Below are 16,903 nucleotides of genomic sequence, written 5' to 3'. Positions count from 1 at the left end.
TTTATTTAAAATCTAATTTTTGAAGCTAAGGTAGGCTCTATCTCCAGGGAGGAAACCCGGCAAGTAAGTTACGTCGATCTCCCTGCTTAAACCGACGGTTCACGCGCATTTAACCCAGCGTTGGCGAATGCCCAATAGATGAGTTATAGAATCATATAGAATCAACTAAAGCGTCCATGACAGATTATGCTGTTCCCTTGGAAGTGGAGGCAGCAATTTAAATGCCATCGCTTCGTGAATCCCGAGCACTTGGGTTTGGGGAGCTGCACCTTCCTACCGAGGCCTCACCTGGGCCCCAGGCTCCGTGGATTTGCAAGCGGACAGAAAGGTGGGCACCTCCGGACGCAATGTCCTTCACTTTTTGGAAGCGGACTTTTGGACACTCTCTCTGGCGCACAGAGCGCGCGCGATCAGTAGTGCCGTCCAGGCAGGACTTTGGGGCAGAGGTACAGGACCCCCAGACAGCAGGAGAGCCCCCAAACCCTTGGCTTGCCACGTTTCCAACTAAAGCAAGTTCGCATCTAAAGAGCGCTGGCCCCCCGACGTTCACACGCGGCCATTCACTCCCCAAGTCTAAAATTGCCTAACTGCAGTTCAAGAAGTACCGGTACATACAGAGCTGCACTTTTTGGAAGGGCGGCAACTTCCTAAAGTGCTAAAAGAGAAAAGAAAAGCCCAGGTAAACAGATAATGGTTTCAGCATTTTCTTCCATTTACTCTGGCGGACGCTAAACTCCCAAACCCGAAGACAAATTTGTCTTCCTTTAAAAGGGGAGGAAATAACTCGCTTTAATTCTTTGTCTACTGAATGCAAAGAGGAGTCTGATGGGTTGTTTCTGGATTCTTTCTGTGTGTAAACACTTGTTGAAGGTGGAGTGGGAGGTAAAATCAAAGTCCTGAAAGGAAAGGATACTCGGTTTGATTTTTTTTAATCTGAGATTTTTAATACTTTGTCTTCCCCCAATACGTTTCTCTTCTAAAGGGGGGAAAATGTCAAAAATAGACAAACTATACCAAGCGTTGGGTATAGACGGGGTGTTTCCTCTGTTCAACGCTGCAGCCCGCAAGCGAAGTAATTCTGGTCCCGTTCCACGGAAAACAAAAACACACCTCGAAGTCACCGCGCCCGCTGGATCCGCCTCCGGATTCCCGCCTTTCCTTTAAGGAGCGAGATGCACGCTCCTTTTCCTGTTACAATTCGCTATAAGAACCGAGGAGTTTAGCATGCCGAGGAAAAGGAAAATGCGCGCTGGCCATATACATTTTATTGGGGGGAAACACACCACACACATCAACAAGAAACCCACCCCAACAAGTTTGTACATCACAATATTTTGACAAACGTTATACATAAGTGCAAATTATACTCTCCGGTTTAAAAGCGATAGTGTGTGAGTATACACGAGATTTATTCCAAATAATTATTTTAAAAGACTGTGATATAAACACTTTTTTAAAAAAAGTAAAAAAAAAGAAAGCAAGAAAGGAAATAAACTAAACCCCAAACGTGGTATTGTTGCAATATTGGAAAACAAAACACAAACAAACAAAATCTGGGGGCTTTCTTGGAATTGACACAACCACGCACAAGCACACACCCTCTCCAAATTTTAAAACAAGGTTTGTTAATACTGGCTGGTGCTGCTGAAACAGCATCCCGCAAAACAATGGTTCTGCTGACACTAGGGAATAATAAATCTGCATTTTCAAAAGCTAGAGGTACGATTCTGTGACAGACAACGCTGACTTCAATAGGAGAGTGTGATCGCGAACCTACGTATCTTACTCGGAAGGTAATCTCAGCGGCGCAAAGACTTCACGGTGCAACCCCATATATTTCTACTCGGGAGTAAGCCCCGTGGAGTCCAATGGCACGTGCTCCCAGGTAAACACGTGCAGAATCGAAGCCTACCTTGTGCTGCAATGCCCTGACATGCTTAGATCTCTCCAGCTGAAATGAAGCAGGACTCAAAACGAAAGTGCTTTATTCGGATGATGAAGTAGGCGAACTCAGTGAATGCAGATTTTTTTCTGTGTTGCACGGACATCAGGCATAAAAAAGGGGACATCTCTCTTCTCTCTCCCCCCCCCCCCCAATTTCTGTGTAATTGAAAAGCTGGCAGATTCCAACCGCAGTTGCCTTTATTTTTGTTTTTCTTAAAAATGTAACTATATGTATATGAACTAGCCTTCTGCTTCACTTCTTTAAAATACTGGCTATCAAAGGAATGCGCCCAATTGATTCTGAACCTGCCTGACGCTGCAGCGACCACCTTCTGCCCTTTCATCCAAACACACAAAGCAAACAGGAGCCCATTCCCTATAGCTTGAGTTGTACGCAGCGCGATCCTAAGTATGCTTTCTTCAGAGGAAAGTCTCCTTGGGTTCACTGAGGCTTAAGGCTGTGTCCTATATATAACGTACACTTGACACCTTAAAGACTGGTGTTTATTTATTAATTAGTATCATCATGGCTATAAGCTTTCCTGCCCTACAGCCCACCTTTCCATCCTAGATGCGGGTGTATGTCTAGGATCGCAGTCCTCTCCCTCTTGCGGATTTGTTCAAGGCTAAGACTGCCATCCTATACGCATCGAACCATTGGACTCTATGGGATTTACTTCTGAGGAAGTATGCCTCGAATCGCCCCCTCCCCCCCACCTGTCCCCCTTCCTAGCTGAAGTCGGTGGGATTTAGTTTCACATTCTGGCGCTCTAGGATGGAGCTGCAACATTGCGCACGTTTCTGTTGGGCTAGAGTTGCTGATCCTGCACGCTTGGGAAGCCCCACTGGACGCAGCCGGGCTTACTTCGCAGGGAACACGTGCAGGCCTGCTGTGAACTCAGTAGGAGAGGTTTAGGATCCCGCGGAAAAGGAGCGCGCGTATCCAACCGGGCGTCCGGCCCTTACGCGGCTTTCCTTAAGTGACTGGCGCACTGTACTTACAAAGGGAAGCTCGCGCAGCTGGGCGTGGACCTCTGGGCTCGATCCGCGCGAGTCCTCCCGCTGCGTGTGATCTTTTGGGTGAAGTCTTTGGACCTCTCTCTCTCGCTCCCACCCCAACCTCCCCAATCTTCTCCTTTCAATCCAGCTCCCAAGGTCATTGTTCACATCACACAGGGCTTGATGTCTTGGCAGACGCTTTGATGGTGGTGGTGATGGTGGTAATAGGAGCCGCTGGCCGACGGGTGGAAGGAAGAGATGCCGTTGAAGTTGAGGACGAAATCCTTCCTGTCGCACACCGGGGACGGGTGGTGCTGGTAGCGAGGCAGCCCCACTGCGGAGGAAGCGAGAAAAAGCGAGCGAGTCCACAGAACAGCTCAAAAGGTTCCCCTGGAGAAGGCAGGGAGGTTAGCTGAGGGGCGTGACTGGGCGGGTGGGGTGGTCAAAGGGTTAAAGGGTGTGACTTCAAAATCCCCACTGCCTAGGTCAGGCTTCCTCAAACTCGGCCCTCCATATGTTTTTGGCCTACAACTCCCATGATCCCCGCAGTGGATAGCAGGAATGTAAGCCGCCTCGAGCGCCTTGGAAAGAAGGCGGACTGCAATAGTAACTATATTGATAGCCAGAAGAAGGCAAGTCTGCAAGGGAGAGGAAGCCGCATAGCTGGCTTTCCTCATAAAAAGGTAAAGGTAAAGGTACCCCTGCCCGTACGGGCCAGTCTTGCCAGACTCTGGGGTTGTGCGCCCATCTCACTCAAGAGGCCAGGGGCCAGCGCTGTCCGGAGACACTTCCGGGTCACGTGGCCAGCGTGACATCGCTGCATCTGGTGAGCCAGAGCCGCACACGGAAACGCCGTTTACCTTCCCGCTGGTAAGCGGTCCCTATTTATCTACTTGCACCCGGGGGTGCTTTCGAACTGCTAGGTTGGCAGGCGCTGGGACCGAGCAACGGGAGCGCACCCCGCAGCGGGGATTCGAACCACCGACCTTTCGATCGGCAAGCCCTAGGCGCTGAGGCTTTAACCCACAGCGCCACCCGCGTCCCGGCTTTCCTCATAGAGGCAATCAAAGCCTAATTTGTTTATTTTTATTCTCCTTTTTAAATGTTCTAAATGCTGTGCGGCGGACCTACAGATCCATCGCGGCTGTCGCTGCCCAAACTATGCCTATTCACAACGCATCTCACTTTAAGCCAAAGGTTTGGGGCCTAAATATGTCTCTCCTGACTTTGGCGTCCGATCAGCCCACAAGCGCGCAGGACGCCAAACTGCCTCCAGGACTTCTCACAGTGCAATCCTACGGACGTTTAGTCCGAAGTAAGTCCCAACTATTTTGAGAAGACTTACTGCCTGGTTAGTGTGACTGAGACTGCAGTCTCCAATAACTGGATCACTGTCCCGTTTCCCTCGATTTTTCCACACCTAGGTATTCTGGGCCTGTAGGATCAGTTCAGTGAAAAAGGGAATGTGGAACTCCGAATGAATTAAGATCCTGATCCTAACGACACAATTGACTTTAAAGTAAAGCACTTCGATTTTCAATTGAGCTTCTTTTTCCATAGTCAGCGTCCAGACCCAGCGGTCCTCCCGCCTCGCTCCCCCTTATCAGGGGATAAATACTGACCCAGAAATTAGGGACAGAGCATAATCTACCCAGCTGGACTTGTTTGCGGCACCCGTCGACCGCCTTTCAGCTATCGTTAGCACAGGTGGTTCACAACATAGAAAGCATAGAAAGCAACGTGAACCATTTGGCATTACAGTGAAGCACAATGTTACGGTCCTCAGTAAAAGCTACAGTAAGGGCTGAAAGTTTCCAGCTCCTGCTATTATTCGCAAGTGCGTGTCAAAATGCGGGATTCGGAGAAAGTTTTGTGGAAAGAGCCTCCCACCCTCTGAGAGAGGAAGTTTCAGAACCTATGGGACTCAGTGGACCTCTCGCGATTCTGACTCACCTCTGCCCAAACCCCATGATAACTGCCCTGAGTTGTTTTGTGTTTCCCTTGTTAAGGTTAATCTTGGATTGTGGTCTATGTTGAGGTGGTTAGATCACGGCAGAATCTTATCCTATGGTGCTTCTAATGCAGCCCTTATTGATAGCAAAGCAATGACCGGGGAGCCTGAGATCACCGACTCCACAGAGGCCGCTGCGCGAAATCCTGTTAAGCATCTGAGCCATTTATCTCAAGGAGATCTCCCGAATCTCGGCCAACTAAAAGGCAGAAAAATCCCTGCCATGATTATCGGCCCAAAACTTTTGCAGCGACGGATCTGCTCGCACCAGCTTGATGTGCGCAATTTGATGCGCATGGACGCGGTTGCGCATCCTCCATGCCCGTCGCTGGCTCCGCGCAGCAACAGAGGCTCAAGCCCACATCCTAGTTTCACCGAAGTGCTCTTGTTTAGCTGACTGAATGCAATCCGGATCTTGAGCATCTCCCGCGGAAGACCCAGTGGGATGCCCCATTTCAGTTTACAACCTGCTTGTTTTATTTCTGAAATCTTTTTAATAAGCCCCTTCAAGGAACCGACAGGGCGACTCTTGACCAAAGCGGCTTGGAAACCGCGCTGGCGCAGAGTGTGACACCTGGACTGTAAGATCTGGGTTCGTTTACATGGAGCGGTTACAGCCACAAGGTGGATCCGGCCGCAGCGGTCAGGTCGAGGTGGCCAGACCCGGGGAGTCTTCCCTTCCACCCAGGAGTGCTGTTGGGCATCGAAGTGTTTTGGGAAATACCAGAGCCGTTCTCCATTGCTTCCCAGCCAGCGGCAGGAACTTTCCCCCCGCAACGAGTGGGCTCAACAGGGCAATCTGCCCGTGGCCTGGAAATGAAGAGCAGCCCCCCGGGGCATCTTCAGAAAAGCAGTATGGTGTAGCGGTTAGGGCGCTGGACTAGGGCGTGGGAGAGACCAGCGTGCAAATCCTCACTTGGCCAGGAAGCTCACTGGGTGACCCGGGGCGACTCACGACACCGCCTCCCAGCCTAACCTACCTCACAGGGTTGGTTTGTGGGGTTAAATGAGCAGGAGGAGGACCACGGACGCCCCCTCGGGCTCCTTGGAGAAAAAGATGCGGTAAAAACGTAATAAACAAATAAGTTTCTTTTTCTTCCTCCTTCCCTTCCTGTTCAGGAACCGGTTTGGATAGCTCTGTCTGCCAATCGGGGCTCTAGTTTCTGGGGCTGCAAAGAGGTAGACTTGACCGTTCCCTTTCTCTCTGGTCGTCCCCAACTGATGCAAAAGACTGCGGGGGTCTGGAAAGAAGGGCTACGGATCAATACCGCTCTGCATAACTCCTCTTTTTCCAAAGTTGTTTTAGCTGAGCAGTTGGGCAAAGGACTCCCATCGAGAGGGAAAGTGGAGAAGCTCCTTGCTGAATTTTCTCAGTCTCCGGTTCAACGCCTGCTTCACTTTTGACCCAGGGGGCTGTGCGGAGTAATAGGTAGAGGGTCTCTCTCTCTCTCTCTCTCTCTCTCTCTCTCTCTCTCTCTCTCTCTCTCTCTCGTCTGCCCCTTTGCTCACCCCGGAGCGGTCCCTTTGGTAAAAGCGGTTATTTCGCTGGATTTCCTCCGTCTTTCTAATAACCTGCCTGGTATGCTCCTAATGAAACCGGCGCGCTTTATTGCAGCTCTGATTCAATCAGTTCGCTTTGGTTTAACAGTGTGCGAAAAATGTCCGCCTCCCTCCTCCTCCTCCTCTCCCTCCTCCTGCTCCGTTCGCCTCTAAGCCTCCGAGAGAAGCGACTTCTGTTTCCAATCTTGCTCGGCCCTTCTAAGGGGAGAGCGGGAGGGAGGCTCAGGAGAGGCCGGGATTTAGCATCTCCTCGGCACTAAACCGTGCATGATTTGATGGGGCTTTATTGACCGATAAAAATCAATTGGGGACCGACGTTACAGCGCTGTCAGCTCATAAACAAGCGGCTCCGCAGCGCCTGGTATTCCGGGCGGGGCGGAGACCTTAGGTCCTCGATTGCTTTCCCTGCCAGGGTTTCAAAGCAGCGGGTTCGTTTAAGATCCTGATCCTAAACACATTTTCTCGGTTGCTAAATGCCACTGGGCTGACAGGAAGCAGGCGCCGATCCCGGCAGCAGTTACTCGAAGGACTTTCATTGCAAATCAATGAAGGTTACTTCTAGCAGGCGAGGACCGGGTTGAGGGAGGGGAGCTGAGATTTCCTGGCCTGATTTTGTGTCCTCCAGTCTCATATACTCCTGCGATGCACGCTTTCACCGAACTCCCCAATCGCATCGATTGCAATGTTGGGGTCCAAGGCTCGCTTGGAGAGGCGATGTTGGCGTGAGGAAGAGCTGCTGCTGGACCCCATCAGCCCCAGCTCACCTGACCATCCAGCATTCCCGCTGAGGCTGATGGGACTTGGAGTCCTACTACACTTGAAAGGCCACACCGGTTCCCCAATCCCTGCTGAAGTGTCTCCTTGAACTGGGAAAACTTTCCCTCCCACAAAATATGCCTATGATTTCTCTACTTCCCAGGAAACGCGCTTGCAACCTTCTTTCTTTCTCTTTCCCTGTTTATGTTTCATAGCAGTTTTTTTTCACTGGAGCTGGATTTATATAGCATATTGTTCCCCAACTAAACATGCTTAAAAAAAAATACTTCAAAAATATTTCTGGGTTTCCTTCCCCACTTCCTTAAGATTAAACCTTTTTTTAAAAAAAAAAATCTGGATGAGATTTAAGAAACTCTCCTGTTTCCCATTGGCAGCCTGCTTATTTTAGAGTAGTCCCATTGACTCTGAAGAGCCTACATCGGTATAGCTGGCTTGGTTGATTGAGAAGCATCAGCGAAGCTTCCTTAGGCCTATACTATCCTGCACATTTTTAAGGTGCTTCGATCACCTTCTCCTCAGCGGGATCCAAGAAGCCCAAAGTAATAGCAGAAATCCCTGCCTAACCAGTTATTGAGTTTTTGAAACACCTGAGCACTACTTGGAGCTGGCAGTTTCGGCTAGGGTTGGAATCCTGAGACCTACTTCGAGGTAGATACGCATCCATGCATAGGATTATCACTGTTTGAGACGTGGTGCCACTGTGGATCCGGCTTCCTCGACCTCTACTCCCCAGGCATGGGAATAGCGTTTATCAAAACTGCCAAATGTTTAGCGGGAAATAATCCTGAGGCAGAAGCAAAAGATTTCTTCCGATCCAGCGTGTTGGGTTCAGAAAGCGGTTGGATAATTCTGAGAAAGAATGCAGTCCTTTAAAATCCAGGAAATGGGCATTTTAAAGAAGGGTGGATTTAGATGCGGAAACTGCACGAGGCTACGGAGGGAAACGATGTGCTTTTAAATTACTATCTTCCTTTACCCCAATCCATTACTGTCCAGTTAAAGTCCCATTTACACTCGGCGGAACTTCTCCTACGCCCAGCCTCCAGCCCATTAAAGCCAATGGCGGGGCTGTGTTTAGAGTCAGAATCAAGGTGTAAAAATAAAATTAAAGGCCACTCCGTAAAACCAAATTCTGTATCTAAGTTCCCTTCTTATCGTTACCTCGGTTTCATGCAACCCTCACCATCCTTCTTCTCGTTTAAAAAACAAAAAAAACTTCCAGAGATCCTTCTGGAATCATTTCCACAAGGGAAGGGTTCTGGTTTTTTCTTTCTTTCCCCAAATCCCAAGCTAAAAAGGAAGGTGATTTGGAGAGGGAGGGGGCGCTAGTGGGGGGGGGGGAGAGAGATGGAGAGTTGGGCTCAGCAGATGATTGACAGCAGGTCGCCGACAAGCAAAGCGAAGCAATGGACAAGGTCGTCTGTATTTGTTACTTGTTGAAATTCCCATAAAATTGAACAAGACCTCGCTCTCATCTGGGTTAAGTCAAGCTCCAATCCCCTTCGGTGTGGTCCAGCCCAGACTGTCTTTGTTTAGTTAACCTCCGAGACCCACGTTTAAAAGGGCTATTTGGAAAATTTCCTCCGTAAGAGCCCAACATCTTTTACCCATTTCGATGCCTTACACTCGCAGCTCTCTCGCTCTCTTCCACCCAGATTTCCTAAAGAGTCTTATTTTCTTTTTTTAAGATTTTTTTTTCTCCTATAAAAAGCAACGTACTACCAAGAGAGAAAAACAACAACAGAGCAGTTCCTTCCAGTTATAGAAACGGGTCTGAGTCTCACGCCAGCACCTTTTTTTTTGCGGTTTGAAAGAAAATCCGAATAGATTTACCGCCCCCAGCCTCATCCCTCAGGCTGTATTCAGATAATATTTCTCCCTCTTTTTCAATTAGATGGCTATAAACCTCCAGGGTATTTTTTCTTTTTCTTTTGCTCCCGCTGTGGTAATGAGACCCTTTTTTGAGATTTGTTATGTTTTCTTCGCTATCATCAGGGCTGAGAAAAGGTTTTTTGTTTTGTTTTTTAAAGAAACTTGCAGGAAAGAAGCTGTGGTATGTCATGCTCGCCAGGCGCTTCGGTTTATTTAAAACGGACACGATCCAGCCAAAGTAAAAGCCCTTTCCCCGCGGATTTCGCCGGGAGAGATTTAAAAGCACGTGTCTAACATCCCCGTTGAAGTCAATGGGAAGTAAAAGTGCGTAACTGTGGCTGGATCTATCTATCTAATCTATCTATATCTATCTATCTATCTATCTATCTATCTATCTATCTATCTATCTATCTATCTATCTATCATACCACGCCGGAGAAAGAAAGAAAGAAAAGAAAAGAAAGAAAAACCAGGATGTGCTCTTCGAGCGCGATCCTAATCATACTTACTCGCCAGTAAGTCCTATTAAATTGAAGGCTTCCCAAATTCTAACCACATAACCATACGACGAGCATATTTATTATTTAGGGTTGCAACCATATTCTTTAAAAAGGCCATCTTAGGCATACTTCCTCGGGAGTAAGGCCCACTTCGTTCAGTGAAGCGAATTCCAAACTAAAAGCTGCAATCCTACACAGACAGTAAGCTCCATTGAACACGATGGGGACTTACTGCTGAGTAAACATGCCTAAACGTGGGCTACATATGGACTTCGAATTGCAGCCGCCGGTATTTTAGAGGGGTGGGGGAGTTGTTTGGCTAAATTGTTAATCTCGAGCTAATAATCCTAATCGTGACTCAGTTGCAGTGCCGAGCCAGCGACTGGGCGCTATGATTGAGATTCGAATTTAAATAAGATGATTATCAATAAGGCAGCGAAGTAAAAATAATCTATTTGTAGTTTACGTTGATCTCTGGCATTCTGTTTAACAAATTGAGCCTGGCTTTACTAAGACACAGTCAGGAGGATGTCCTGCGGCTATATTCTTTGGGTGAACGGGTGAGGGGGTGGGTGGGATAAAAAGTCATATATCTCTCTCCTACGAGTCCCCCCCCCCCCATCCCAGCCCTCCCGAATTGCTGCTCTACTTCTCTCTGAACAATAGGTCTATTTTCCCCCCTGGAAGCAGCTTTTGTTTTCTCACGTCAAAGCTGGTGTTTTCAGAGAAAACACCGAGGAGACCCAGCATCGGGGCTTGTTATTGAGGCAGCGTTATCTGACAGCTACAACTTTAACCTGAGCGAGCGAAGGGATTTATTTCCAGTCTCTTCGCAATCGCCCGCCTTCCCCGCGAAGAGGTGTTCTTTTTTTAATTAAAAAACAACAACACCCTACCTACGGTTTTGGAGGTCGCAGGTTATTCCTCTAGGAAACCCCCCCCCCCATCTAACCTACATCTATCGAGATATATACATATATAATACACACATTAAACATGAAGAGGGTCGTTCTCAGCTGACCATCTAAGTGAGCGTGATGCGCCCAGACGCCACGCTGGGCGCCCTCTAATATTCCGATCCAAAACCGTGTTTGGCACTTAATTCTAAGTAGGTGCGCTCAAGATCGCAGCCACTCGGTATTCTTGAAATATCTAGTCACTTTCTTGTGCAGGGTTTCGCTTTCAGAAACCGAGCTAGCGCCTTCCGCACCTTCCTCTCCAACATCTTGGGCACATTACAAAAAAAGTATTTACAACCTCTGTAGATCGAAGCTTTCACTACCGTAATGAACTGAGACGTTAACAAGCCGTCCTATCTAAACAACTTCCACTTGGAATAAATCCCATTGGTTCCAGCGGCCCTTACTTCCAAGTAAGTGTGGACGGGATCACATCTCAATGCTCAAGATTAATTCACAGAAACAATTGCCACTCCTGATTCTACGCCCACAGTTTCTAAAGGAGATGGGCCCCCCGCTTACTCTGGAAGTGTGCATATGTATTTGGGAAGGGGGGGGGGCAGCGTCTTATCATCCCTGGCTTGCTTGCAAGTCCAAAAAGGTTGGTTTAAAGAGCCTCACTTCTATGTTCTCCTTGATTTCATCCAAATATATTATTTTCAAGCCAGCTTGTTTGCTGACTGTCAACCGTCGGCTGGATCCCTAACCTGCGTACCTCGCTCTTGCCTCCCAGGTTTAGAAGCCCAAATAATGCACTTTCAACAGAATGGCCCCGATCAAGCTCTAGTCTAGCTTTATTGCAACCAGTTGCAATCCCCACGGGATGCGACCCATCCTATGGAGTGTGGGGGTCACATCCGCACCAGTTGCTGGATGGTGTCAGTGCGCGTTCCGTGCCCAGCAGACAGAGCCATTTGCAACTGAATCCTTTTTTTAAAATGTTATTTGCATGGCATTTACTCCCAGGAGATTGTGCTCTTAGCATCACGCCTGTAGGATCTCAAACCAGTCAAGTTAGTGGCAGTGAAATCCTCCAGTGGGAGCGAGGCTGGAGCTGTGGGCGATTAAGAAGATCAACCAGCTCTTAAATAGATTACCATAAGTTGTAAATAGAAATGACCAGAACTAGATCTGCCTGTTTACAATAAAATATTATTACTTCTGCCGGAACATGCTTAAGAACTGAGCCCAAAGCTTCCTTTGCTCAAGTTATGGGTATCTGCGGAGTATCTATCTATCATCTATCTATCTATCTATCTATCTATCTATCTATCTATCTCTATCTATCTATCTATCTATCTATCTATCTATCTATCATCTATCTATCATCTATCTATCATCTATCTATCTCTATCATCTATATCTATCTATCTATCTATCTATCTATCTATCTATCTATCTATCTATCTATCATCTATCTATCTATCATCTATCTATCTATCTATCTATCTATCTATCATCTATCTATCTATCATCTATATCTCTATCTATCTATCTATCTATCTATCTATCTATCTATCTATCTATATCTATCATCTATCTATCTATCATCTATCTATCTATCTATCTATCTATCTATCTATCTATCTATCTATCTCTATCTATCTATCTATCTATCTATCTATCTATCTATCTATCTATCTATCTATCTCTATATCTATCTATCTATCTATCTATCTATCTATCTATCTATCTATCTAATCTATCTATCATCTATCTATCTATCATGTCAACAGGCTGATTTCCTATTTCAAAAGAAGCTGGAGGACCCCATTCGGCTTACTCGTGAGGTGGGCAAAGGTGTGGAAGGGTGAGCGCCTGTGAGTTTGGGGAGGTGGAGGTGGGGGCGGGTCGCCTTTGGTACCTGAGAGGTCTTCCCTGCCGTTTTGGTGCAAGTAGCTCTGCTCCAGCGAGTAGGAGGCCACTCCGGAGTGGATGCCCGTGGGGGCTGCGGGGGTGGGCGGCGGCAGGGCCTGCTGCTTGAGATAGGGCGAGGCAGCCGAGGAGGTCCAGTGTCCCGCGGGGCTGCCGTAGGGCGAGTGGCACTCGATGGCGCTGGCCATGGCGGGCGATGAGGGCACGGGGCTGCTGCTGCTGTCGGGGCCGTAGTCGGCGCCGCCGTTGGAAGGCACCGGGCAGCTGGCCATGTAAGTGGAGCCCGGGTTGGGAGACATGTGTGGGACGTGGTGCGCCTCGTAGGCGCCGGCCTGCATCACGTCCAGGGGGTTGTAGCCGTTGGGGTGGCAGCCCAAGGGGGCGGCGGGGGGCGCTTGGAAGTCGAAGCCCTGCGGGAGGAAGCCCAGGCCGTTCACCATGCGGTGGTACATGGTGGGCTTGAGCGCCTGGCATTTCCTTCGGAAGCCCCTGGGGCGCCGTCGGAAGGAGCCTTCCTCGAACATGAACTCGCTGGCCGGGTCGATGGTCCAGTAGTGGCCCTTCCCGGGCCGGCCCAGCCCTTTGGGCAGCTTGATGAAGCACTCGTTGAGCGACAGGTTGTGGCGCACCGAATTCTTCCAGCCCTGGTAAGCGCCGCGGAAGAAGGGGAAGCGCGCCTGCAGGAACTGGTAGATCTCGCTCAGCGTCAGCCGCTTCGACGGCGAGCTCTGGATAGCCATGACGATAAGCGCAATATAGGAATACGGAGGCTTCTCCGGGCGCCTCAGCCCCGAGCTGGCTTTCTTGGCTTTCGACGGCGCGGACGCTGAAGCGCTGCTGTTGCTGCTGCTGCCGTTGCTGGACGACTCCAGCGCGGAGGGCGGCGGAGGCGGCTGCTGGCTCATCAAGGCCGGGCTGCGAGGCACCGGGGCCCCGATCTCGGAGCTCATGGAAGCTGCTCCTCCTGGGCCACCTCCTCGGCGATCTGGAAGCGGTCCCTGAGCATCCCTCCCTCCCTCCTTCCCTGCGCAAGCCTCCCTTTCTCTTCTTCTCCGTCTGTCTGCCTCTCTTCTGTTTCACACAAGCCCAGCGCTCCCTCCCTCCCTCTTTCCCCTCTCTGACCCCCCTCCTCCTCCTCCTCCCCCGCTCCCCCGACTCAGGAGCCTACAGTTCTCTCCAGCTCTCCGCCTCGGCTCTCTGCCCCCCACCTGGTGGCCATCCTGAAGCCTTTAAAGAAGAGGAAATCCAGCGAAACCCCTCGCCGCTTTTGCGTAAAGGCAGCGCAGCCAAACAGAATCCGCGGACGCCTATCGGGACTTTAAATCTGTCGCCTGCTGGAGGAACTTCCCCCTCCCTCCTCCCCGAAATCTCCTTTCCCATTGAGTCTATCCAAAAAATCAGCCTGGGGGAATAGAGGAGCGAAGGGGAGGGGGGCCCGAAAGGGCGCAGCTCCTCCGCTCCAGCTGGCCTCTGTCCACCCGCCCCGCCCCCCGCTCCAGTCCTGCGAGCTGCCCGCAGAGGCTCCAGATCTCTCTGGCTGCCATCCTCGCTACACGCAATTATACCATCCATCACGCTTGCCCTGAGACAGTTGCTAAGCCTCGCAGCGCACGCTCAGCACCAGACCCCGAAGGTAATGCGCGGGTGGTGTGGCTCCTTTCCTAACTCCTACCAGGATAACTGCCAGAGATCTCGGCTAGCTCAAAAGAATGCTCGGGGATTTTTGCGACCAGAAAGAATCGCACTATTGAAAAAAGCACAAACCCATTTATTTATTTTTTAGTTTCTGAAAAACACGCATAACAGTACCCATATACCCCACCCCCCAGAAACATTCCCTGCATATGCAATAACACAGTCAAATATTAAGTTTGCAAGTAGCTTCTAATCGATTGCATCAAGTTAGGTGTCTTCAATTCTCCGTAACAGATTGTGCCAAAGTGAGAGCGAATGCGTCATTCCAGGACTGTGTGTGTGTGTGTGTGTGTGTGTGTGTGTGTGTGTGGTAAACCCAACTAATTTAGGTCTTTGGGTCGAAACCGCTAAGCACATCTCCTTGCCTTTCCAGTAGGTTAGCTTGCACATTTAAGGAAAAGTAGAAACCATATGAATCAATAGGATTTAGTCCCAAAACATTTCCTTGGAAGGAATTCCTATTGATTGCTCTGGCTACTGCATTTAATTAAGTGTGCAACCGTAGCCCTTTTGAAAAGCCAATGACATTTTTATTTTATTTTTGCCAGTGGCTTCAGCAAAAACCAGGACTGCAGGGTGGCAGCTCGACCCAGGAATTTAGATGTACTATACACAGATATGGTCAAACACCGCCATCCAAGGAGCCCGCTCTCGCGTCCTCCCTATGTCCTAGTGGCCCCACACTTGGACACGCGTGTACACCCGCATCAAAGGAGGCGTCAGTACTAGTTTATACAGTAAAAATGCGCAGCAGCACATCCGGGTCCTAATCGAAAACCCCCCAAAAAACATCAAAAACCCTGACATGCTCGAGAAGCCCAAGAGGGCTTTTTGCAGCAGCACCTAAGTACATTACTTTCCCTTCCAACATCAGAAAGTGAAGTCAGCTTGATTTCCGTTCTTAACATTTCTTTAAAGCACTTTTGATTTTGCAAATCCGACCTTGGTTGTTTCTCATAACAAGCCTGGGAGGTCGGGCTCAGCTGGTCCCATTTCACAGACAGGAGACTGAGAGCTTGCTCAAGAGTACACCCAGAGCCCGGTGCCGCAAGAGGTCAGTCAGATCTCTGCCCGTGACTCCCTTCCTCTACTCTTCTGATACCTTTGTATAGGAATGCTGAGATTGCAGCGCTGCTGGTAGTCTGGTAATTTACAGAGAGGGGGGAATCTGTATGTGAGGGACGGGCTGGGGGGGTGGAGAAATGCCGCTCAAACTGATTTCCAGGAAGAAACCATGTCCTCTGCTCATGTTGGGGTTTGGTTAAGGAATTCATTCGTGGAATAGAAGTCTATAATTCTAGCCATTGCGGATTATCAACTCCATAGTAGCTTGTTGCCCCACCCCCACCCCAGCACAGAGGCAGCGGACACCGAAGTTTACCCACAGTGCTAATAGAGTGCTTGTCTTCAGAGCAACGCACTTAGATGGCGTAATAGTCACTTTTTAAGCCACATTTTACAGATTGGGAAAGCTGAGTCCTGATGGCAACTGTCCGGCCCAGTGGTCCGAGAAATGGAATCCTAGCTTCAAAGCCCACACTGTTTCTCTGTCTTGATTCTCAAAGGGAAATAATGATGATGATGATGATGATGATGATAATAATAATAATAATAATAATAATAGCAGCGAGGAAATGGGAAAGTATTGTTCCAAAGCCTTGCGCCTGGAGAACTGGATCTCTCAGTCCTAGCGAGGGGGGCAAACTTTTTCTTGTCTTGTCTTGTGTTAAATTGAGTCAAATGATGGAAAACTCATCCAGAAAAAGAAAAGGACCCTTTAAATAGATAGATGATATAGATAGATAGGTATATAGATATAGATATAGATATAGATATAGATATAGATATAGATATAGATATAGATATAGATATAGATATAGAGATATAGATATAGATATAGATATAGATAGATCCTACATCTAAAAAAACAACAAAAACCTGGTCCTCGGTTAGTTTAGCCTTACTCGCTTTCTGCTATGTCAGCTTTCCATGGGGGACGATATTTGGGACTTTGGAAGGGAGCGTGGAGACTATTCTGCCCAACCCCCCGTGCAGTCCGAAGTGGTACAGCCCAGACCCAGGTCCGCCGCCACCACCTCGGTGAGAAGGAGACCCTCAGCGTTGGTGGCGCTTTGCTGAGCTGCCTTGGGTGGAGGCGGGAGGGAGCAGGCGGGGGTGGGGGGTGGTTGGAGGAGGGAAGAGGAGGGGCGGCTGGTCTCAGACAGTGACCTGGAGCTGAGTGGAAGCAGGCTTTTTCCATCAACCCTCTGCCTGGCTTATACCACCCACCGAGCCCAAGTGTCAGCTTACCGCCCTGAGCCGGGCTCCTTTTCCCTAAGCTCCGCCAGTAATTAGACAAAGCAAAGCTAAATTAACTGAACAGGCGTCGACAGCTTCCTCCAGATCACCCTCGCTCCGTCCCTGGGAAGAGGGCCCGAAAATGGCTTGATTGTACCTGAAAATCAGCTAAGAAAACATGACTAAGCTCGACAATGTTTACGACACAATTTAAGCTCAAGACCGGTGTCTTTTTTTGGTGAGAGTTGTGGACAGGACTGGGACTAGTGGGAGGGGGGAAATCTTGTGCTGTCACTAGGAATTGTTGACCTTGCAGCCTGGGGGAAGAGGAGGAAGAGGAGGAGGAACGGGGGGGCGCGTCCTTGGTTCCCACAACGCACGGGAGCCACCACCGTGGTTGATGCCTCCAGAGG

The 16,903-nt window shown here is 49.2% G+C and overlaps 1 protein-coding gene across 1 annotated transcript; it reads right to left on the bottom strand.

The window, feature by feature from the left end:
* Nucleotides 1-1,250: 1,250 nt before the first annotated feature.
* Nucleotides 1,251-13,701, bottom strand: FOXF2 (forkhead box F2). The gene is made up of 2 exons (XM_083748751.1): nt 12,487-13,701; nt 1,251-3,277 (listed from the first exon to the last, which is right to left on the bottom strand). Exons 1-2 carry the CDS (start codon nt 13,445-13,447, stop codon nt 3,108-3,110), a joined length of 1,131 nt encoding a protein of 376 aa, XP_083604877.1. The 5' UTR covers nt 13,448-13,701; the 3' UTR covers nt 1,251-3,107.
* Nucleotides 13,702-16,903: the final 3,202 nt, after the last annotated feature.

The sequence above is a fragment of the Podarcis gaigeae genome, assembly GCF_964106915.1.
Source record: "Podarcis gaigeae genome assembly, chromosome: 7".
Taxonomy (NCBI): Eukaryota; Metazoa; Chordata; class Lepidosauria; order Squamata; family Lacertidae; genus Podarcis; species Podarcis gaigeae.
The sequence above is the reverse complement of the archived record's forward strand: the minus strand, read 5'-3'. Positions and strand labels throughout refer to the sequence as shown.

Excerpts from the sequence above, each read along its gene's own strand:
- FOXF2 (XM_083748751.1), bottom strand. The coding sequence starts at position 13,447 with ATGAGCTCCGAGATCGGGGCCCCGGTGCCTCGCAGCCCGGCCTTGATG. Across the intron at positions 3,278-12,486 it reads CGGCAGGGAAGACCTCTCAG|TGGGGCTGCCTCGCTACCAG; the intron begins GTACCAAAGGCG and ends CTTCCTCCGCAG.